We start from the raw sequence: 24404 nt of genomic DNA, 5'->3' as shown, positions 1-24404 counted from the left end.
TTATTTTGGGCAGAGGGTCACTTACTGAGTTTTGGCAAGCCATTGAGGGCCGCATGACAGGCAGCCCAGGGCAGATTTAATATTAATTTTCTAAATTTTTTAGGGCCACACAGACCGGATAGAATGGCCTGGCGGCTCGCATCTGACCCCTCGGGCCATATTTTGCCCACCTCTGTGCTAGACTGTTCTTGGTGGTGGCAGATAACAGGACAAGGAGCAATGGTCTCAAGTTGCAGCAAGGGAAGTTTAGGTTGGATATTAGGAAATACTTTCTCATTATGTGGGTGGTAAAGCACTAGAAAAAGTTGCATAGAGAGGTGGGGTGCTTTCCATCCTTAGAGGCTTTTAAGGCCCAGCTTGACAAAGCCCTCGCTGGGATGGTCTAGTTGGGGATGGGCCTGCTTTGAGCAGGGGGTTTGCATTAGGTGACCTGAGGTCCCTTCCAACATTAATTGTCTATAATTCTGTAGGCTTCTGGGTGCAGGACACTCTTCTTAGGGTCGGGGAAGCTGGGAGAGGGGTTCCATGCTATGCTGCTGTTGCAAGGCCAAAGGGAGCCAGGGAAGGAGGGAGAAAGCAAGAGATGTCTTAAGCGGTAGCAAGCTCCTGAGACTCCAAGGAATGCTGACAAACGATGCTGTATTTGCTGGCAAACTATATAGTACACTGAAAAAATAGAAGTTTGCCTCGTTTTATGCGGGTTCTGTACGTTTAAATTTGCTGTTATGCAATGGCCTTTTTTAAACCAAAATTTGTTATATGTAAGGTACATTCACTCTTATGGGGTTGGCATGGTGGAAGCCCACAGTCAGCTCCTTTGTGCGGTGCATGGTGGGAGTGATGTGCACCAAAAAAATAGTCTGTGCATCTGTGCTCCTTGCTCATCGTTTGCCACGTGTTTCTGTAGTTGGCATCTCCATTATGCATTCACCTTGCGTGCACTGTCAGCTGTTGGTGAGTACCAAAACTGTCTTGTAGAAGTGGTAGAAATGGGTGTGGGAGTCAGTACAGTCAAGGTTTTGAAACGTATCCCTGTTTGTTACATTGTATAAAGTGGGTACCCTTTATGTAAATTTGAGTTGGGCGCTGTTTTCCAGGAACACGTGCAGCATAAAGCGAGGGAAACCTGTACATTGGTGATGCATGTGCACCCCCTGAGATTGGCGGTGCACCCCCTGAAGTGCTGCAGCTAGTGCTGGTGGCGCCTGTGCTTGGTCACCGCCTGCCACCGCCACTGCTGCAGGAGCTCCCCGCTTGCCACGGGGGCACTGTCATTCACGTGTGTGCAAAGAAGCCTGCAAAGAAGAAGCCATCTTCTGTATTTTATATTGCTCACTGTAACCTGGGTCCTCAGGGTTGGAGCACGACTTGATGTGGAGGCATGACTCCCAAGGCAGTGCTGAGGGCAAAGCCAGAAGTCGGGTCAAGAAGACGTACAAAAAACCGGAGTTCTCGGTTCCAAAAGGATACCTTTTTATTAGACCAGCGGGGAAATCGCAAGAGAACGGTCCTTCTGCAGAAAAGGACCACTTTCTTTCGCTTTCCCCGCTAGTCTAATACAAGGCTTCCTTTTGGACGCGGGCGGGCTCGTGTTTTGCATGTCTCGTCTCAGACCCAGTGCCCCCCACCCCTCGGGCCGCACGCCCCGGCAGCGGCTCGGCTCGGCTCTGGTTGCAGTTCGCTGCCTCGAGCACGACGGTGCCGCTCGGAGCTCGGGCGTGTACGGCCGGGAGGGCTGGAGACGGTGGTCGGGACGGGCTCCTGATCCGGCGGCGGAGCTGGGGGGAGGGGGGAGCCCCGGAGCCGGCGGCAGGCTACAAAAGGGGGCGGCGGCGCGGCCGGGGCTGGGGCCGCCGCTAGGGGCCGCCGCTGCTGCGGCTGTGGGGCCGAGCGCCGTCCCGGGCAGGGCTGGGGGGAGCCGCCGCCGCCGCCGCCGCCTCTCCCTGTCGGCGGCGCGGAGCGGAGCGGCGCGGCGCGGCGCGGGGCCGGGGGACGCGCGGCATGGCTGGCTGGCTGCGGCCGGGCGAGAGGGGCGGCTGGCGGGCGCTGGCGGCGGTGCTGTGCCTGGCGCTGGCGCGCTCCTACAACGTGGACCTGGACCACGCCGTCCTCTTCCAGGGACCCAACGGCTCCTTCTTCGGCTACTCCGTGCTGGAGCACTCTCACGACAGCACCCGCTGGTGAGTGCTGCCTGCGCCTCCGTCCTCCTCCTCCTCCTCCTGTCGGCGAAGCCCGGGCGCTGCTCTGGCTGGAGCAGGGGATGGTGCCGAGCTTCCTCCGCGCTGCTGGGTGGGCAGGGGAGGTCGGGGCCCGGGAAATGAGGGCTGCTGCCCAGAGCCGGACCATGCCCAGCTCGGCTACCCGCCCCGTCTTAGACACCCCCAAGGATGGAGAGCCCACAGCCCGTCTCAGTGCTCGGCTGCCCTCCCAGTGAGAGAGTGGGTTCCCCCCCGCCCTCATATCTAGCCCAAACGTAGATGGGTAGAGGGTAGGATCGGTAGAGTTGGTCATGGTTGTTATCGGGCAGGGTGCTGGAGCAGGCTCCTGCTCTCCAGAGGTCCCTTCCAGCCCTGCTTCTCCGTGGCGGTGACTCTTGTAGCCAGCCGCCTGGTCTGTCAGCATCTCCTCAGTGGGACGTTGGACCTGTCTTTTTCCAGACCTACCCCTCAAGAGGTGTCTTAAGCGGTAGGGGCTGGCGAGGAGAGGCTGAGGAATGTAACCGGGGGAAAAGAAGACCAAGGAGGGATTTAATCACAGCCTTCAACTACCAGCAGGGCGGTTCCAGCGGGGATGGAGCCAGCCTGTTCTCCGTGGTGGCAGGACAAGTAGTAGCAAGGGAAGTTCGGGTTAGATTTTGGGAAATGACTTTCTCACTAGGAGGGCAGTAAAGCACTAGAACAGGCTGCCCAGCTGCCCGGAGAGGCAGTGGACTCTCCATCTGTGGAGGTTTTTAAGAGCTGGGTAGGCAAAGCCTGGTCTGGGATGATCTAGTTGCAGGGTGGTCCTGCTCGGAGCAGGACGATGGTCTTGCTCTGAGCAGGATGTTGGTTCCTGAGGTCCCTTCCAACCCTAATTTTCTATGATTCTACCTTAATTCCCCACATTGGTTAAAGTCTGAAACCAGCTAGGGACTTTCAGTGAACTTTGGGGCTTTCTAGCATCCCTTGAAGCCAACAGCTGCTTAGGAAAGTGTCTGCTAGTCCAATTAGTCCTCAGGATGCAAATCTACTCTGCCTGCTGCCTTTGTAACACAAAGCATAGTCCCATGAAACTGTCACACCAGGGCTGCAGCACTAGATTTTTTTTCTTAGTCCAAAATTGGGGAAGCAGAATCTCCTTCTGGAGACCATCTAGAGAAACTAGAGAAGCACTGAAGACTGATTTGTTTTGTCCTGGACTGTTTTATTGGTGTGGTAGAAATTCAGGGTGAACTCATGAAGGTCAGTGATGCCAGGGTTTCCTCCTAGTTTTCCACACTGGTTTCAAGCAGAACAAGGTTCAGTCTCTAAATATTATGCCGCAAGATTAAATAATGCAAGATTAAAATCCCATGCTTAATGTGTAGGAGAGCACCCTTCTGTTAAAATGGAGCTCTGCTTCAGTTTTGTATGTAATGGAACTAGCCCAGGAACAAATGGAGCTAAACTGTGATATCTGCTGTCAAGGGCGTGTTTATTATTTACAGTAGCTTTTCCACTGCCTGTTGCTGGAAACAGCGGATTAGATTTTCTGAGTCCACCACACCCGTTGATTTAAAGCTCTGGTGTCAACTAACGTGCCTTCGGAAGTTTGAAAGAATAGCCTGCTATCTTCCTAGATATACTGCACACAGGAGGAGTTGAAAATAAAAACTTTTCTGTTTAAAAAAACATCTTGCAACTGGGCAATTTACCTGTCCATTTCAATGCTGGCTGTGTAATCTGCCCAAAGAGCAGCATACTGCATCTCTGTCAGTGCCCTTCAGTACCTTTCAGTTGGTAACTAAGTAAGAAGGCAATGATTTTTCACAGCAAGAAGGATGTACATTCAGTCTTGTTTTTAACCACTTTTTTTTTTTCTTTTATTGCAAAAAATGTTGTGTCTCCTCCTGTGGCTTGGAAACAGTATTGGAGCTGACATTTTTGTTAAACCTCCAATATAAGTGAGGTCAGCTGATGTGTACTTCGAATGCATTATGGTAATAAAGTAATTATGCTCTGTCTTGGACACACGCTGTTGGAAGCTGCTGGAAAAGTTTTGCGAGGGACTGAAATGTTCATGTATTTCTAGAAAAGCAACAGGAGGCACAAACTACTAGACACCATTTAGAATGTATGCATCTTTTTACTTCAGAAAGGTGTCTCAGTGTAGCCGAATCTTTTAATCACGTTTTAATTTCTAATTTAGACAAAGATGATGTGTTTTGTGGCCAAGGGAAGACAGAGATTCTCCCCGAGTGACCGTTTGTTGTTAACAGTTTTTTTTTCCAAACTACAATGGGATAAGCTAAAAGCAATGTTGGTGTCCCTGTTAATTAAATATTCTGAATTCAAATGTTAAAGGAGGCAGTCAAGGAAATCCAGCCCTGGGATTTTTTCCTTTTGCAAGCTTGTAGTTGGGGTTTCACCTTACTGAAGTCTACAAGGGAAGACCTTCAAACTGGTAGTTATTCTAGAAAGTGGTTCAGCAGCAGCTGCTGTGACTGGAACATGCACCTGTGGAAGTGAATACAGCATGTGTGCATGATTGGATTGATACTTCATTCTGCAGGTGCAAACTCAGGTGTCTGTGGAAATTAGAGTTTTAGCACATGCAGTTAATGCCATTTTAAAAAATACTGATGTCAGCAATAGCAGTGACATTCTGGGCCCCATAGCTAAATGGGGACATCCTCTATCCTTCTTCCATGTTGTCAACTTTTTTTTTCATAAAGTCTTCTTTGTAATCTGACAGCAAACTCATGTGATATGAAATATGATAGATCATGCTGCATGAAAAAGGAAGTTTTAGGAGCAGTAACCTCCACTGGGAATAGTATATTTACCATTGATAGTTTTGATCTCTTTGGAAAGAGGAATTCTCTGCAGTCCATGTTGCAGTAAAGGAAAGGTTCTTAAAGACAAGAGAACTACTTGCAGATTGGGAGTCGTCTCCTGTATCTGTACACAGTTCTAGAGTGAGGAACATCTCACACAGTTATGTAAACTGGCAAGTTTACTGTTTTCTGTTGATTCAAAGAGTCTTGGAACATGTTCTGTCCATCTCTGTCTGGGCCAGGAGCTTCTTTGTTAGATTTAAAACTGGCTTCCCTTTCTTGAACCTAGATGATGTAAGATGGTGCACTTTAAGTGCAAGTAAGAACCATTGATGCCAGTAAATGTCCACAAAGCTTGTCTTTATCTTTTAGATATGGATTGATTACTCAGCTGTTGATGTTGGAACTGTAATACACTGTGATATAAATAAATGTATTCAGGCTGGCTTCCAGCTCTCTAAAATGAATTTCTTTCACACTCTTTGATTCACAAGTACTTGTATGCTTTGCCTGTCTGCATGGTGACTTCTATGCACTATTTATTCTTAAGGAGTTATCTGTAATTATCAAGAAACAAGCTCTTTCACAGTAACAAAAAAGCCCTCATTTTGAAATGGCACTAAATTTGTCCCCCAATCAGCAAAAAATAGGAAAAGCAAAAGGACAAATGCCCCATTGTACATAATAACATGCTTTGGCATGGGATTCTGAGTGATATTAATGTAGTGTCAGCTGAAGGAAATACAGCAGAGAAGAAAATCATGTCATTTATTGCATATGAGGATCACAGTGGCTCTGCTTACGAGAATGGAAAGCCTTCTGATCATTTCTTGTTTACTTCTTTTTTCTTTGCATCTCGCTCATTTTAGGACATGAAGCAAAACTAGTCAGTTTCATTTCCTGCTTGTCCTGCATTAACATAACTCCTGCCAGGTTTTGATTAATAACATTGTAGAATGATGTCAGTCAGCTAAAAAAAAAAAGCTTTTCGTTTACATTTAGGCAAAAGTTTCTTGAAAGCTGCATTATTTTTGTAGGATTTTGTAGACTTACAATTTTTATTTTACAAAACATGTTTCAGTTCTGAATTTAACAGCTAGTATCCTCTACAGTGCAAACTACATTTTTTAATAAAAACTGAGGGCAGGGAGCGAATGGCTCATAGGAGGTAATTTATATATAGATACAAGACCAAGATTTTCAAAAGGCCAGCCCATCTCAGAGGACTTGATTTTTCAGAAACTGGCTCACTCCAACCTGTTGACAATTGGGCTCTTTTAAAGGTGTCTGATAATTGGCACCCAAAAATGAATGCATCCAGAAATCATTAGTTGTTTTTTTTAAAACATCTTGTTTCTAAAATACAAAAAAAAAATCTACTTGGTCAGATTCAGTAGTGAGCAGCCAAAAATCCTGGTAGGGAGGGAATTGCTGTTGGTGCAGTGTTTGCTGCTTCTCTTTAGCTGTGTACCACAGGTCCCACAGTATTACTGGTCTATTTTAACTGAATCCAGGCTATTATTTACAGCGATGACCTTGTATAATCAATATATAATAAGAGCAAAGAACAAGATAAAATTTCTTTTTGGCTCAAATTAGAGCATAGTCAGTCTTTTTCATATTTTCCACAGAACCCCTCTCTATGCAGGAGTCGGGTATACTCCAAGTATGGGGAACTTCCCATTTTCTCCAAATACTGTTAAACCATGTCTCACAAAGCATATTTAGAAAGCTAAATATAATCACTCTCAAAAAGCACTGGGCAAACCTTTTATATTTGAAAACCTTTGTTCCTCAAAGAAGATCTTTGTATGGTTGTACCTTTTATACCTTCATATGGAGCTAACTTTACTTCAGTTGACTCAGGCATAAGAAAGGGAGGTTTACAGAGTCCCATCCCTTGCCAGGCTTATGATCATGTGGATCATTTGCTTAATTACTGTCCTATCATGTTCATCCTTGTACATTTCTCCTTACCAATGTCTTTTTTTCTTCTTAGCCTAAATAGAAATCATGACTTGAAAATCTCATGCCTGTATAGATATGCAAAGTTACTGGATAATATTTTTATTGGTTTGTACACACGTGTATCTTGCCTAACAAATGATGAACATATTGAGCCATGGAAAGTTTTCCTTGCTCATGTACCCTGATGATATAAATGTTGCATAATCTTGCAGAGATGCAATGCACTATAAACTGGGTTGATGGGGCTATCATCTTTCATAATTATTGTTGCTAATGTGCTATTGCGTTTGGGCATTGTTGTAATGGCATTTCTGAGTTCTGACTCTCCATGGCCCCAGGGTCCCACATTCACTTAATATGATCCTTATCATACAGTCACAATAAAGTGCATTGTGTCCGCAAGTTTTTCCTCACATGCTAATATCTTTATTTTTAATTGAAAAATTGAATGTAATAATCAATTCATAAACTTTGGGGTTTTGATCTTTCATTTTCACATAGTACAAAGCATCAGTTTGTATTCGAGATCATAAGAGTTAAGGAAATGCAGGTTTTGATTCTTGAACATAAAATAGTGATTTAATGAAAGGAGTGATTTTTTTTTCCCCCAAAAAAAGTGTTTATAGTAAAAATGATCAAGCTTTCTTAAGAAAAAGTGCTTAGTTCAAATTATAAGCCACAAGTGTAGAAAGTCAAATTTATATTTATGTTTATCATAGTCACCCATGCAATGACACGCACAATTGTTAATTGATAATATCTTTGAGACTGCAACCTTCATTACAGTGGCATGAATAATGCCTTTACTGTAAAATGATAGCAATTGTTGACTATTGATATTTCCTCCTAGGAGTTATTTTTACGTGATTTTAGAATTGTGAAGAGTTTGTTGTCAGCAGAAGTGTTCAGCTTATTGTTATCTCCTGATGTCATTTCTTGTTATCCTTCCTCAAGAGGATTTTTTAGTTTAAATCTTGAAAGATTTTACACAGCTCTTCCTCACTGCTATTTTCAACAGAGCAAGGAACCAGGTGGTTACTTTCAGTTGGAACCTAGACAAGCCTAAGCGCTCTTAGCCTCTGGATAGTTTTGAAGCTTGGAATAAAACTCAGCAAATAGCATGAAGGAATTGTTTTCCCAGAGAGAGAGAGGAGAAACAAAGAGTAACAATTTGGCTGTAATGAAAACTTTAATTTCATAACATGAATCACTAACCAAATCTTTCTTTAAAATCACTTTATTAATTCATTCTTCCTCTCTCTCCTCCCCCCAGCAGTGTAACAGGCATAGTGCAACAGCCTCATCTTTTCTGGCAGCGTGATTTGGCACATAGAGGTAATGTAGTCTGTCAGGTTCCACGGTTACCCCACTGTGAGCCATAGTCAAAAGGAGGAATGAACTTCCTTTTTTGTGCTGTTACTTCATGTGTTTCTTCCTACTCATAACCCCCATATATTGTGCCTGAAACATGCAGGTTAGTGTGACATCAAACAGTTGATTAATATGCATAATAGGCCAGGACTTAGCATCTTGATGCTCTCTGTTGTTGTGACCCAGAGAGGAGGAGGAGAGGAGAGGACCCACATGAAGGAAAGGGAGTGTTACATTTCTGTTGGCATGTTGCCTAGAGAGACCACAGGCATTTCACGGTGCAATTCTATTGGTGCTCTGGAAGCGCAACATAAGTTAACTTAGTGTTACTATCATCTTACATTGTCTGTCAGTGACTTCAGAGTAACTATCTTCTCACTTCTGCATGCAGTGATCAAACCAATGGCATTATGGACACAGACAGCAGTGACATTTTTTCTGCAGTTGGCCCCCTGAAAGCGCTGTATAGCTGTGCTGTGATGTGCGTGGCTGCAGAGCAATTTTAAAGTGGCTGATCATGCAAAAAATTAACCCTCATCAAATGAGATATCGATAAAGACACTCTACTTCAGAGCGCCTTAGAGAACTTGTGTTCCCTAGGGTTAATTTATTGCATGGTCAAGGCTGGGCTGTCAGAAGGACATCCCTTCTCTAGCCTTGAAGAGTATTTCTGGGATGCAGCTTGTGTTGGCATCCTTGGAACCTGCAGAAGTACCTGCTTTCAGCCCAGATCCACCTGCTTTGGTCTTGTCAAGAGCCAGGGGCTTGTGGCTGCTTCTCACTACGAGCATGTCACACCTTTGGGACTGCCCAGGCTGCAAGAATGTCACCTAGTCCAAAAGGTGAATGTCTGTTCGATTGACAGGGCAGGGGAGGGGGTAATGTTCTAACTCATGGTGCTTTATGTAAAGCACCATGAGTTAAAGCAGGGCCTGAACATCTGTCAGTACCATATTTTATTTTATTTTTTAAAGGAATTGGAGAGGTCAGGTAATCTTAGTCAGAAGGAGTCAAGCTGGAGTCCTTGGAGGTACTGGAGAAGTGTGCTCCATGTTGCTGCTCCTTTTGTAACTCTTTTGTAGTCTATGAGGCTATTTAAAGATGTTTCATCTCTTCCACTTAACATTGCACTGAGGTGAGGTGTACAGTGTTTGAGTTATGGCTGTCTAATCAGTCTTGGCACGCTGTAGAAAGATGCTGATATTCTTGGCATCTCTCCATGCCACTGAAACCACTCAACACATTTTGTGCACTGTATTTCTAGCCAAGTACACCATTCTGATTTCTAAAGCTGTTTGTCCTTAGGGCTAGTCAGCAGCAAGGTGGCAGTTAATCCCTGTGGAAAGAAATACAATGCAGGCACAAAACAGAGAAAAATGTAGACGGAAGCATAAATGATCTCATGGCCTACTAGCTAGTACTTTCTTTTGTCAGTCTGGAAATTGGCATTTTGTCCCCAGAGGAGAAGAAGCATCTTGCATTTGTTGCCTCCAGACAGCCAAGAAGGGGTCTATATATTCTGAGATATTTTGCTGGTGTTCTTGGCTGTGATAGAGGGTTATAAAGACCGTTTGGAAGGTGCAGTGGGGATTATCCTTTGGGTTCCAGCATAAAATCCAAGTAGCAATTACATGATGGCCAAGACCCCACAGGCTCCTGTAAACCCATTGCATGTAGCTCATGATTTTTGTAGTTAAATGTAAATAGCACTCACAGCAGCCATCACAAAGACCACAAACCTTCTTCCCTTCCAAATGAAATAGAAAACATACCACTTCCACCTTGCTTTCCCACAATAACAAAAATAAAACAAAATCCTTTCCTGGGTTGCTGAATCTTAAGAATATGTGCTTCTGGAAGTTATACAGTATGGCAGTGAGTGTAGTCTTAATGCTCAAACTTGGAGACTCTAAAATATAAGGATTTTAATTCTTTATTTTCCCTTCCCCTTTTCCAAAATGTGCTTTGTTGAATTTTTGTTCTAAAGTTAGAGGCAATGATGTTTTAAAATAGTCAGACCCTATGCTGTTTGCTAGTGAAAGGCAATTTCTTTCTTCTACTGGTATTTACTTTCCAGTTAATTTTTAAATTATTAGCCAGAGATTTCAGAAACCTCCTGTAGAATTTTCTGGCTGTGCCAAGAGCTTGTGCAAGGTGATAGCTCTTGCAAAAATAAAATTGCCCGTATGACTGGTTTGGCTAAAGGCTGGAAAACTGATTGAATAGCACTACTTAACAACTGAACAGTTCTAGGGTTGTGCTTCAAAATCACATTGCACCACAGAATTAGACTATTTAAACCCAAGTTGGTTAAACTGGTTGGGAGAGGTTGGAAGGTTGCCTGACTATAGTAAAAGAATGAATAAGGTTTTTCTTTTATGGATTATTTACATATTTACCATGTCTAGGCCAGGCAGGAATCCATGACACTGTAAGGCAAGGTTAGCGTATATTAAACTTGCCTGTGTTTTGTTTTGGTATGGTACCTAAGAAAAATATATTCTGTTGTAACATTTTTCTCAAGAAAAATACCAGTAAAGATTTTAAGAGTGTTTTAACCTGAGGGGTTTTTTTTTCTTTCATTTCCATCCTCATGGAGGTTAAAATCAAAGGAGGCACTGCTTTTATTGAATAGTATCTTCAAAGCTTTATGACAGGAATAATGGTCTTCTAACTAGGTCTGCTGGTTGGAAAGAGTCAAGTTGATTTAGTTAAATGGAAGAGTTATGTATCACAGACTTACATACATCTTACTAGGCGTGCCCTTTTTACAGTGATGTAGAATAATGTTGTTTAATTGGTGAGAAATCGTAAGTATTGTCTTGTGATGTCCACCATTTTGCCTGACACATTGGGTATTGAGCTAAGGATGTGCAGAACAAAAATCATCAGTTGAGCTTCAGGTAAAGCTCCATAGCTTGCCAGCCTGTGTGCATTGTCCACAGATGGGGGTCTCGTTAACACCATCCTCAGTCAGACTTCTAGAAAATAAGTTACAATAAACAAGCCACCTCCAGAAAGTTCAGATATGTACAATGTATACTGAAAGAGAAAATGTTCATGTGTTTTAGGTGAGTTCTGGGAACTCTTTCAAGTCCTAGTTACAAATGTTGACATGTGTTAGATTTGTATCATATTTTATTTTGACCCATTGGATGGACTTGCTATTGAGGTTGTGCCTGGAAATATGGTCAAATTGATTTTAAGAATATAATTCCTCCCTACATCCTGCTCAAATACTTTCTCATCAATTTGTCATTTCCCCCATTCCTACAAGCTTTTTTAAGAGGGTCATGATTGTAAGTTAGGTTCTTTATTCCCCTTCTCATTTGAGAACTGTAAAGCTAAGTTCACCTTGATTGTAAGAAGGGCATAGTTCCAGTGGATCTGCACTCATAAACCAGAGCTGAGTGGTAGCCTCTCTGTTATCTTATTGTTATGGCTGGTTACAGAAATATTTTCTTGCCACTTGCAATATAAACCAATACCTCTTTAAGCTAGTAATATCCCCCTTATTTATTTTTTTAGACCTCATGAATGTCAATAAGTGAATGACATTCATTCATTGCCTATGCAGTTGAAATGATTGGCATTCTGATTTCTGTCTGCCTCCTGCCTTATGGGATTTCTATCTAGAGCTATTATTTCAGGCTCCCCAGTGCGTGTAGGCTTTGTAGATTTCAGCTATTAAAGTATTTCAGGCTTTAATTCTTCTCACTTGTGAAAACATGACTTGCATTATTGAGTGCAGAAGCTGTCAAATGCCTGTGATACAACACTTAGCCTGTTAAATACAGAAAAAACAATCCTCTAATGTGGATTTTCTTTTCCTCTGCATTTCTTTTAAATGCCAGGACACATTTTATTTTCATGTCAAAGTAGCGGTGAAAACTTATTGCCCAAATAATTTCTTAGAATAGTATAGAATCCTAATGATACCTTCCTTATATAACACAGTAATGCTCTATGCTTGTCATCTGCATTTAGGTTTAATTGTGATTTAGATGTTTCCCTCAGCATATTTAAAATGATAACAGTGGAAGACAGTTGAGGATCGAACATAATTAGAGCTTGGTAAGTAGGATGAACAAAAATCTTGGAAAAATAGAATATTTCTGGTTTCAAAGCCTGTGTTTGGATGTCACTCTGCCTAAATCTGCCCTACTTTCCCACACATGGATTCAAATTTACAAAATAATAGGAAGGAAGAGGAAGGAGTTGGTGGCATGTGGACTGGCTTCCTCTATATGGAGAGAGGTAGTTAGCCGCTTAGATTGAAGTGAGGCAGAAGGCAGGATAGATTTGTATCGGATATAGTAAACCCTATGCTTAAGAAAGTGTATACTCTAAGTATCTGATTTAGTTAGTCTATAGAGGTGCAAATCTACCATTTTCTGCCTTTCTTTATAAATTCATATATACATTCTTACCTCCTCAAACCCCAAACCATCCATTTCTCCCACTTGTGAGTGATATCTCATTTTGTTTTTGTCACCTCACGGTAATTCATTATAAAATGAGTGCAGCTAAATGATGGTCATCACAAGCCAGAGCTATGTGATTCTGAAATCTTAATGATTTAAAACTTTCCTTTGATGTTGTTTTTTCACTTATGGTATAAATAATTTAGGTACAGTTTTTGCAGCTTTGACATTGTATCAGTGATGGCAAAGCATCTTTGAAGAAATGGAGTCCTGGCTTTCTGAAGCAGCATTTATATAAGAGGCCTTAAGTTTCAGGGCATGGGATATCTTAAAGTTAAACAGCTCTACCAATCTTTCCCTTGAGTGAAAGCATGTAGATTCACTTTCCTTCCTTTCACAGATATCTGTATTGATTACTTTGGATTGTAGGTTGATGAAACTGGTTAGAATGAGTTAAAATGAATGCAGCTGCTGTTGTCTGACCTAATACTTTCCTAACTGCTTATTTTTTGGGGGGAGGGAAATTGTCTTAAATGTGTTATGCTTTGAATGGAAATTTTAGCTTGTTCAAAGAATTTATGAGTTAACTGAAGAAAAATGCCTTCACTGTGTGTGTTGTTTTCAGTCTCTGATTAATTGTTGTCATGTTACAAGATCATTAGAAAAGTTCTCTTGTCGAGAAAGCACTGGTAACATGAACCTTATTGTTCCCCCCCCTTCCTCATGTAGCTAATTACTTGTTACTCTGCTTTTTTGGTTTCCAGGGTCTTGGTCGGTGCCCCAAAGGCAGATTCTAAATACAGCACCTCTGTTAAGTCTCCAGGAGCGGTGTTTAAATGTCGAGTCCACACCAATCCTGACAGGAGATGCACAGAGCTGGATATGGGTCGAGGTAAGTCCTTACACCACTTTTTTATTTTCCAGTGATTTGAAATCCTCAGAAAAATCTTAGGGATTGATTCAAGACCTTGGACCACCAAAATTGTTGAACGGATTCCCATCAAGCTCAGTTTAAGTCAGAATGATAATACACAAAGCTTTTTGCTCATGGTCTTTATACTTTCAACAAACTAGATTTTGCTGATGGTTTTTATATATTGGGAGCTTGGTGCTATTAAAGTCAGTAGCAGATCTTCCATTTATTTCAGTGTTACAGAATCATGGCCTACTTGATAAATGGGGGGGGAAATGTGCTCCCTTTAGGGAGTATTTGATTGCTCTGTGGGCTCTCTCTGGTCATCCATAGGCCTGAAGCCCAAAGAAAAGGTAGCAGCTTTGCTTAGACTCATTTAAGAAAACCTTATTTTTTTGGGATAAGCCTTTATTAAATTAATCTGAGTGAAGCTGTTGTCTCTTCTTTACTGCTTTATTTGGGTTTTTCTAAGGTGCAAATGGTTAATAGCATGGAGGGTCAGAATCAGTGCCTCAATAATCAGCTGTAAACTGATTTTGGTGTGGTGACCCCAGGTTCTGTGGTACATTATTAACACACTACTCTGTCTCATGTTAATGCAATAAAATCAGTTGGCTTACTCTGCTTTCTTTTTAAAGCAAAGAAAATAATGAAACAACAAGGATAGTGGGGTTAGGATGTTGTTTATAGGACGGAGTCCCCATTCTGCAAGGTGCTGGCCAAGAGTGGTCCCTGTTCCCAGGAGCTTGCATGCTAAAGTAGGCTTGCTAATTGCTTGAGTAAAATTATGCATGTGCTGAAGTGTTCAGCACATTGGAGCACTTTGGCTGGAGCACTTTGATTGTGAGCTTTTCAGGAGAGGGACTGTCTGGTGCAATCCATTTGTATAGCATCCATTGTGATTAATATGGCTGAAAATTAATAACTAAAGTGAAAGATAGAAAAGATCTGTTTAATCATTTAGGCTATTTCCTTATCAGGGTGTGGTATAGATGAAAAAAAAATCTAAAAGCATCCTTTCCCTTACTATTTCCCCCCCCCCTTTCTTTCTAAGGCAATACTCGGGGCATGTCCTGTGGAAAGACCTGTAAGGAGGATAGGGATGATGAATGGATGGGAGTAAGCCTGGCCAGGCAACCCACAGCTAGTGGGAGTGTGCTGGTAAGTTCCTCTTTCCCTTGATCTCATTAGTGCAATCTCTGTCGTATGACTCTAATGCCAAACACGTCAAGATTAATGTCTTTACTAGTGACTGACAGAGACCAGCTTTCTGGGCAGCTAACTTGATAGTCCCTTCCTTCAAACGGAAGGGAAAAGGAGCCCCAGCTAAGAAAGCTTATTTATAGAAAGAAGACTTCAAAGCAGTCACACCTGACTTGTCACCTAAGGACTTCCTCCAAATTTCCGAGCGCTAAACCTTTGAACAGGATGAATGGAACTTTGTTTTTCTCTAAATGTGTCTGATAGTTTATTTGCTTTGCAGGTTGTGCACAAGGGGAGGTAAGTTTAATACATATACATTGTTGTAGCATGTGTTGTGTGTCAAAACTTGTCAGAAAGGCATCACATTAAGGGTTACAGTTACATGCTTTTGTAAGTGTGCTGGTATCTTCTGTTGATGAAGTGGCAGAGATAGCAATCAATATCACTTGAAAGGGCAGTTTATTAGTTTTTTGACACTCTTCATAAGCAAATATTCAAGTCAATATGAGCTGATGTGAATGTCTGGCAAAATTTGTTCCAGTTTGTATCTTCATGAAATAGTGTTCTCAATGCTCAAAACTTCTGAAACACACAAGTGCTCAAATGAATCATAAATATAGCTGGCCAAATACAGTAGGTTTTTTCCCCCTGTGAATATTGTGTTTACCTTTTAAAATGACTTTGTTGCCTGGGTTTTTCAGCAGTGTTAGTGGTTCTTGCTTTCTATGGTATTTTAGCATACAAGTACAGTAGATGTGTAGGAATGTTCACTGAAACAGCAAATGTTAAGAAAATATTGCATATTATTTCTGAAAAGTGAATTTTAGTTTCATACTTGGCTATCCTGAGCAGTGTTCAGATTCTAAGCTACTCCATTCAGGTATCAGAAATCTACTATGTGTACTATGTTTCAAATGACAGTGTACTATTAGTTTATGTGAATAATTACTGTTCATAAATTTCCTACAGAACAATTTGCTGATTTATCAATTTGTTAAGGGATAGATAGTACAGAGCCCCTGGGACTAGGGACAGAAATTACACGTAAACCAGTATAAGTGATCAGAACACAACAGAAGTTCAGTGCACATAAATCGCTTTCAAAATGGCTGGAACCAGTTTAAGATAAACCTGGATGAATGTAAAGGTTTTTTAACCCGAAAGTTTGCTTAAAAATTGTTTTCCAACTATTTAAGTTGGTCTAATAAAAGATACCAGAATCACCCAAAGAACCGTATGAGACTTAACTGATTTAGGTTAAATCAGTTTATTGAACTTCTGTCCCAAATTCCCACCAGATTCAAGCTAACACCCAGCATCTGAGGATGCTTTGCACCTCCCTCAAAAATACCTCCCCCCCCTGACCCCAACTCAGGCTTCTGCCCTGGGCCACTGCAGGCATGTGGCTACATTTCCAGAATCAAAAGTGAATGTCTGTTTGCTTGCTTATCCATTCAATCTATGCAGCTTAGACTACCCTAAGAAGATTGAATCGATTCAGCCTTGGGCTTTTTAACTGTCTGTACTTAGCCTGGGTATAAAACAACCTGTAAAGTTGAAAAGCGGTTTCACAAAGCCCATGGTATGAACTTGCAGTTATTAATTAGGATTTTGATACTAGAACATCAGTTCCTGAGGTTCATGTTTCCAAGGCTAGAAACAGATGTTGTGTTTATCTTGGAATAGAAAAGTTCCAGGATTGGCATTACACACATTGCTCTTCCAGTCAGGGTTTAGTTAGTGACTGAATACACTGGACTTCAAAAGCGATGTGGCCAGCCTGGAGAGAGTTAGAGGAGGGCCACCTGTTTGGTGAGAGGGCAGGAGGACAGGCCCTATAAGGAGAGGTTGAGGGACCTGAACCTGTTCAGCCTCAGCAAGAGGAGGCTGAGCAGGGACCTGGTGGCTGTCTACAAACTCATCAGGGGAGATCAACAGCAAATAGGTAGAGCCCTTTTCTCCCCAGCACCACCTGGGGTGACAAGGAACAATGGTAATAAGCTGATGGAGAATAGGTTTAGGTTAGAGATCAGGAGGCAGTATTTTACGGTTAGGGTGTCCAAAGTCTGGAACCAACTTCCCAGGGAAGTGGTCCTTGCCTTTACCTTGGGCAAATTCAAGAGGAGGTTGGATGATCACCTGTCTGAACCCAGCACTCATTCCTGCCTGTGTCAGGGGGCCAGGCTAGATGTTCTGTTCAGGTCCCTCCTGACCCTAGCTACTGTGAAACTGCTGCTTTTGATTCAGTGATGCAATCCTGGGACAACTTTTTTGACACACTCTGCAATGTCCCAGGACAAACTGTTAGTAGTTCTTATTTTATGAATCTTTTTTAAGGTTTGTCCTGGGATAATGGACATGGATGTCTAAACTATCATGCTTTGTCCTGGGAGAAAATGGTTTCTTCCAGGATAAATTTAACATCTGTTTGTAGCCCAAGTGGACTTTCCTATCCAGGTTGATACACAGTTGATCCTGCACATGAACTTGAGCCAGCCATTTACAAAAAAGGACACCGTACAAAATATAGAATCTCTTTGATCTTCTTAGTAATTGACTGAGTCAGAAGAATGCCTGTTTTCATTTGAGAAGTCAAGAGAGCAGTTCAGATTAGGGTATCTATAGTGTTATGGTCATATAGCCAGATGTAGACATGTTGCCAAACAATAGTTATTTCTAAGGTGGATGTGTATGCATGAATGACATGTGCCCCTGGTGGCTGGGGGGGCACGGTGGTGGTGGGAGCACGGTGATGGTAAGCAGGAGTTCCCGCAGACACCACTGGTGCTGTCGGCAGTGGGGTGAGGGAGGTGGCAAGCTGCACCACCTGCAGATGCCACCAGCAATGGCCAGTGGGGATTGCTGACCACCTGCAGGCAGTGGCAGGGGGAGGGGGGTGTGGCGAGCAGCAACTGCCTGCTTGTAGGGGGTGCACCACCACTCTCAGGGGTGCATGTGCACCTGCGTGCACCCCCTATGCATTGCCTCTGTGTGTGTGTGTGTGTGTGTGTGTGTGTTTGTGTGTATGTTCTAGTTCAAAGGATGATAGATGCTGTCAGGCTCTGTAGTTATACTCAAGTTCAGGCAGATAACACCAAAACCATGTCAGCAATAGAAAAGAGGGCAAGTGGAATGGGTAAGGAATCAGCATAAGTGTGGTTCCTTTAAGCTGTTAATTGCCTGGGTAGTACCAAGGTAGGGTGCTTGTAGGAGAAAGATTTGGGAGGGAATTTTCATAGACAGGCTTAGCATCTGGGAAGATCCTTACAGGGCTATTCAGCAATCTGGGAAGACTTCTAGAAATCTTGAGTAGAAAGGATTTGTGTGGCTTCCACAATGGAATGAAGTTATTGCAGGCATAGTCCCTAGTTAGAAGAGGGGCCAGGTTATTTGGTAGAGTGGATGAGTCTGAGCTCTGTTACATGGTAGCTTACTGTGTCATGGGGCGGGTACCTAGGGGCAGCCGTGATCCCCTTAGCGCCCCCTTACCATGTCAAATGGGCGATCCAGCACCCTCTTATCTCGCCCGCCACGTCTTTGCTGTTATATGGTTCAATTAGGGAGGCTGCCCTTGATCCCCTCGTATACGGTGTTACGCTGGCACTATTCCCCGTTCTGTATGGGGTGACTCGGTGCACCCTGGCCGTAGGGGCCACACATGCCTCCGACCTTCCCTTTAGCATGCCCCAAACCTCGCAGCTGTACTGGACGTTATCTGGTCAGTTTCTTCTAGGCGCCCTTCCCTGGAGCCCCTGGGCTTGTCACACCACCAGCCCCTCTTTCTGGCTTCTAATTGCGCCTCGTCTCCGTTGGGCCCCTATCCGCGCGTCCGCCCTTCTCCGGACTTGTTCTCACACACCTGTCCCTCTCCGGGACTTTTACCGCGCACTCACCCTTCTCTAGGGCTTTGCGCTGGTAGGGTGCCAATCGCTCACCGTGGAGCCTTCTATTCTAATCTGCCCTCTCTGGGGCCTGTGCCGTGTGTCTTGCTCTTCCCAGCCCTCTCTGGGGCCTGTGCCGCATGTCTCGCGCTTCCCTGCCCGCACTCAGGCTTCCCAAGTTTGGGCTCAGGCAGCCTTAGCCCTGCCTGGCCCCCAGACCCGCCTTCTCGGGCCTAGCTCGCGCGCCTCCCACGCTCGGAGCTCAGGTGGCCCATAGCCGTGCCTGGCCCCCTTACCCTTTTCTGGGTCGTACGCCCTACTGGGGAAATACCGCCCTCACGGGCTGGGGTCTCTACACCCCACACACCACGCCTTTCCGGCGCTCGCTCGCCATGCCAACTATGGTGGCAATCGCTGTGTCGCCCTGGCACCAAACAGCTGTGCCCTCACCGGGCACCAGGAACTCCCAGATTATTGGGGAGCTCCTGTGAGGCCTCCTCGCACCCTTACAGCCTCACCCGGTCCTCCGGTGTTTACACAAGAAACTAAACCGAAACATAAGCCCACTGGCCGTAACCTAACAATGAGCTTCTTCGCTCGAACATAAAAGTTAAGCTTCCTTGGCTCTCTAGCGATAGCCTCCCCGTCAGGGTTCTTTCCACTCCTATCATACCATAGTCGCTTGGGTGGTCAGGCTGCAACCTATACTCTGTTGGCTCAGCTCTCCCGGAGAGCTCTTGCTCCTGCGACTGCAGGAAGGGAACTCCCGCTAGGCTTTGGCCTGGGCTGTTTATAAAGGCCTAGCCCTGCCCCTTTCTGGTCATATGACCCGCCTGGTTGCTCTGGCAACCAACACCTGTGCTCTCAGGGAGCTTCAGCAACCCTTATTCCTGATGCCAGTAGTAGGCACCCTAGTGCCCTGCTACATACTGTCTTTGAACATATTTTCAGTCTTGGATGAGGCATGTTTAGTGTTTCATGTGTGAGTATCTGTTTTCCTGGATCTTTTTTAGCATGGGTGTGTTTTCCCATTGCTGCTACTCTTCCATGACATGTTTAGCATATCCTGAAGCAGTGGAAGCACTGATGAATTCACAAGGGGGATTTCCTGCAGGTGTCTCTTCTCTTGTCTCCCTCTCCAAGGCCCAAGTCCAGCATAGTGCAAGTCTTTCTCTAATTGCATGTAGTGAAGGGCACTTCAGAAGTATGTAAAAAAGTTTATTGTATTGATTTAACTTAAATCTGCTTTGCTAACGCACAAGAATGCCTGTGCAAGCACTGTATTATCAGTTTAAAAGGGGCTAATTTTGGTTGAGTTCAATCCAGTAGGGAGCTGATTAAAGACTGGCTTCTGTCACTATAGTTTACACCAGAAATGCGAATAATACACAAACTTTCACTGACGTAACTAAGTAGTTTTAAACACCAGTAGTTAAATGAGTTTGTGTTAGTGCATAGACAGGTCATAAGACAGAGATGCTAGTAACTTCTGTGATTGTCAGCTTCAAGAGTAGTGCATGTCCTGCATCTTAATAATTTGGAATAAACCCCCTTCCTGCCCCCCTTTGCCTCTGGGGGCCATGCTGGCAGGCTCTTGGCCACACGACTACCCCTGATGCTGCAGTAGTTGTGGGGAGGACCCTGACAGGGACAGCAGCCCATGTCACGGTGTCCTGGAGATTGCAAGCCTCTTCCCAGTGTGCGGGGCTGCACTGTGGGTGGGAGTGGGGCAGGCAGAGCTGCCACAGCTTGCGTGTGGGGCAAGCGGTGGTGGTGGGGCTCAAAGGGGTGGCTATAGCCCCCCAAACTGCCCCTGATGCTGCCACCACCACTGCTCGCCCAGCACAGGTTGTGGTAGCTTTGCCTGCCCCTCTCCCGCCTGTACCACAGCCTCCCAACTGGAAAGAGGCTTGTGCTCTCCAGGACACCATGACAGGGTTGCTGCCCCTGTCAGGGTCCTTTCCCTCTCACTGCTGCAGGGGCAGGGGCAGGGGCAGGTGTGTGTCCAGACACTGGCTGGCATGGCCCCCTGAGGTGAAGTGAGCAGGGAGAGGGTTTATTTTGCCCTCTATCCCTTCTACCCCCAGGGAACCCCAGCCAGGGTCGGCCTAGCTGGGGGCGAGCGATGGAGGCAGCGGCTGGGACTGACAGACCCTGGATGTAGTCCCCCGGTGAGAGAGGGGATGGAGGGGGAATAAACCTCTTCCCTGCCCCCTTTGCCATAGGGGGCCATGCTGGCTGGCATCTGGCTATGCCCCCAGCCCTGGAGTGGTGAGGGGAAGGGACTCTGACAGGGGCTGCTCTGCCTTGGCCCCACCCTGCTCCCTCCTCCCCCAGGCAAGTGTGGAGAGAGGGAAGGGAGAGATAAATAAACCCTCTCCCTGCCCCCTTTGCCTCAGGGGGCCATGTTAGGCCAGTGCCTGGCCACATTCCTACCCCTGAAGTGGTGAGATGGGAGGGACCCTGACCCTGGCTGGGGTTTCAGGAGGAAGGGAGGGGAATAAACTCCCTCCCTGCTCCCTTCGCCTTAAGGGGCTATGTCGGCTGGCATCTGGCCATGCCTCCGTGCCTGCTGGAGAGGAGGGGGCGCCACACTCTCTGGAGCAGACAGCCCAGCTCAGGGCTGAAAAGCATGCTGGGGGACTCTGATTTAACTTAAACCAGGAAAGGGTCTGTGACAGAATGTTTTGTCTTCAGTCAGTTCAGTCTGATACTACATTTACAGGTTTATCTTAAACCAGTTTTGACCATTTTGAAACTGGTTTATATGCACTGCACTTTTGTTCTGTAACAGGTTTAAACCAGTTTCGGATCACTTAAACTGGTTTATGTGTAACTTATGTCCCTAGGCATAATGATTTATTATGTCGCTAATATGTATTTAACATTGAAAATTATTTCTTGCAGTCATGCATGCAGGTTCTACTTAAATTCCCAAGTCAGGTTTTAAAATAGAAAAGTTAATATTGAAAATGTATTTCTTACTACTTGAAGGCGCTAAGCCTAATCAGTCCTGCAAAGAACAGTAGGACCTGAGGGTAAGTGACCTTTGCAGGAAGCACATCAGCACTTTGTTACACTAGGACCTGAATTCTTTATGGTCTGATTTTTTTTTATTTTTTTTTTACCAGTCTTTGAAGAAACTGGTTATTTTAGTATTGATTTAAGTGTTTTTAAGATCAGCCCTTCAGTGTGCCATTGTATTACTGTATCAGTTTTGTTATGTTTCAGTTTAAGACTTGAAGACTTAAAGAAAGTGTGTGTATGTGTATTTTTTATATATTTTGTCTGCCACATATGGATGTTACATTTCTGTCTGGAGAATTCATAGATTTCATAGATATTAGGGCTGGAAGGGACCTCAGGAGATCGAGTCCAGAATTGATGCTCTTCTAGTAGAAACTACAAAGTGTACAAGTGTTTATTTAGTTTCTTTTAGCAGAAACATGCCCCTTTTGGGTGAGAGATTTTTCCAGGTCTCAGCCTGGAAGATCTCCCATGTGAGAGAAACTCCCTGGAAAAAGTGAGCGTTTGTAGGTTTCCCTAATTTTGTGTGTGTGTTACATGCTTTATTTTAGGTGTATTCTTTATTGTCCCATATATATTATATATATATAATATATATGGGACAATAAAGAATATACCTAGAATAAAATTCAAACTCGCTTAACCTGCATTCTTCTGATCTTTGATATTATCACGAATCAACACTGGCATTAGTCTGAGTGTGAAAGTAACACAGCTTAAGTTACCAATTCTTTCCATACTGAAACTGAAAAATGTATTGCCTTACTGTCACTGGGAAAGGAACCAGGGGCAGGGCATTATAACTTGGAGATAAACCACATACTTGAATCTCACTTTTCCAAATACTGTCCAGTTATAATGCAATTGTTTTCTTGTTTTCTCAGAAATACCACCATTTTTCATTTTCAGTTACTAACTCAACAGTACTTTATACTCATGCACTATGTAAGATAAAATAGCTGCACTAAAGTGAAAGTCCACATAGTGAATTGCAAGAGGGATTTCATCTGAGGTCACTTATTTGAACTCCCTGGAGTCCTATTGACTTTTATGCCCTTATGGAGCTCTTTGCAGGATCAATGACTCAGTTTGAAAGCCGTTTAGGTGAGCCTCATAGCTCTGTCTGCAATTTTGACAGCCCAGAGCTAGCACTTAGCAAAGAGAAAAGGCAAAGTTGTCCATTTATTTTGCATCTTTAGTTCAGTACTGCAACACTTCCCTTCAGGTTTCACAGCAGGATGGGACCAAATTGTGTCCCAGTAGCCTCTGAATTCAAAAATATGTTACTTATACCTTTGTGATTCCCACATCCCGTTGCAGTTGCACTTCACTTGTATTTGAAAACACTCCTAAAATGTGTTGATTATTTCGGAGAGTCTTTTTCACCATGCCTTCCAAATCTGCTGTCCTGTGATTTTTCTCATAGCCTTGCTCAGAACTTCCTTCCACATAGAGGTAATAGTGAGGTAGGGAGCTAGTAGCCAGCTTCAGTGGTTCATCTCTGTAACTTCCCAGGGCTCAGCTGCACTAAACTGTGCAGGTAGCTTGCACTATAATCCAATTAACAACTCCTCGTGGTGAAAGCAGAAGAAGAAAAGCCAGCTGCAGGCAGGCCCTGACATGGCAGGGAGACAGCAAATGAAATGCTAGCCTCCTGGCTGCAGCAAAGTGACAGTGTACGTGAAAAAATATTGAATTCCATAATAACTTGGAAAAATACTAAGTTCTGCAGCCATCAAACTGAGAAGTCTGAAAAAATAAAAAACATGAATATATTCAAAGAAAGGCTCACTACTTTGCTAGGCTTATTGCAGTGAGCTTTTTGGCTAGGGACAGACATTCAAAAAGCCTGAGCCTGAATTCATAGTTTCATAGTTTCTAGGGTTGGAAGGGACCTGAGCAGATCAGCGAGTCCAACCCCCTGCCCTGGCAGGAAAGAGCAGTGGGGTCAAACGACCCCAGCAAGGTGTACATCTAGCCTCCTCTTGAAGACCCCCAGGGTAGGACCCAGCACCAATTCTCCTGGAAGTTGGTTCCAGATCCTAGCCACCCTGACCGTGAAATAGCGCCTTCTGATATCCAGCCTAAATCTACCCTCTGCCAGCTTGTGACCATTGTTCCTGGTCACTCCTGGTAGTGCACGGGGGAAAAGGGACTTCCCCAGTGCCTGCTGGTCCCCTCTGACTAGTTTGTAACAGGCAACTAGATCCCCCCCTCAGCCTTCTCTTGTGGATTCAGTTAGTCTTTGAAGGTTAGTCTAACCTGGCTAGGCTGAATCACTTTGTAACTGTACAGACACCCCAGAAATGCAGGCACATGCCTGCAGTGGCTCAGGCTAGAAGTTGCGGGGGGGGGGAAGAAGGCGGGCTGGGGGAAAGAGGGTTGCTAGAGCAGTTCTCCCTTCCCTTGCATAGTGCTGAGTTTGGGGGGGGGGTGTGGTGAGGCCCCAGCAGGATTAGGGAGGGGTTCCCCCACTCCTTGAATGATAACAGAGCATTTATTAGCTCTGTTATCAGCATGCATCACCACATCAGAAAACAAAGTCTCTCTCATTAGTTTAAACTCTTCTTAAACAAAGAAGGAAGAGAGGGACATTACCAGCT

The 24404-nt window shown here is 44.2% G+C and overlaps 1 protein-coding gene across 1 annotated transcript in view; it reads left to right on the top strand.

Annotated features, from left to right (window-relative positions):
• The first annotated feature begins 1878 nt into the window (after positions 1–1878).
• ITGA9 (integrin subunit alpha 9) overlaps positions 1879–24404 on the top strand; it is a 354975-nt gene continuing 332449 nt past the window's right edge. Inside the window, exons 1-3 of the mRNA XM_090050256.1 lie at positions 1879–2180; positions 13542–13669; positions 14745–14851. Of these exons, the coding sequence (XP_089906382.1) occupies positions 2002–2180; positions 13542–13669; positions 14745–14851 (414 nt within the window). The 5' untranslated portion in view covers positions 1879–2001. The remainder of the gene's footprint in view (positions 2181–13541; positions 13670–14744; positions 14852–24404) is intronic.

Source organism: Crocodylus siamensis, chromosome 5 (genome assembly GCF_052110815.1).
Source record: "Crocodylus siamensis isolate JL-2025a chromosome 5, ASM5211081v1, whole genome shotgun sequence".
Taxonomy (NCBI): Eukaryota; Metazoa; Chordata; order Crocodylia; family Crocodylidae; genus Crocodylus; species Crocodylus siamensis.
This window is presented reverse-complemented; position numbering and strand designations above follow the sequence as displayed.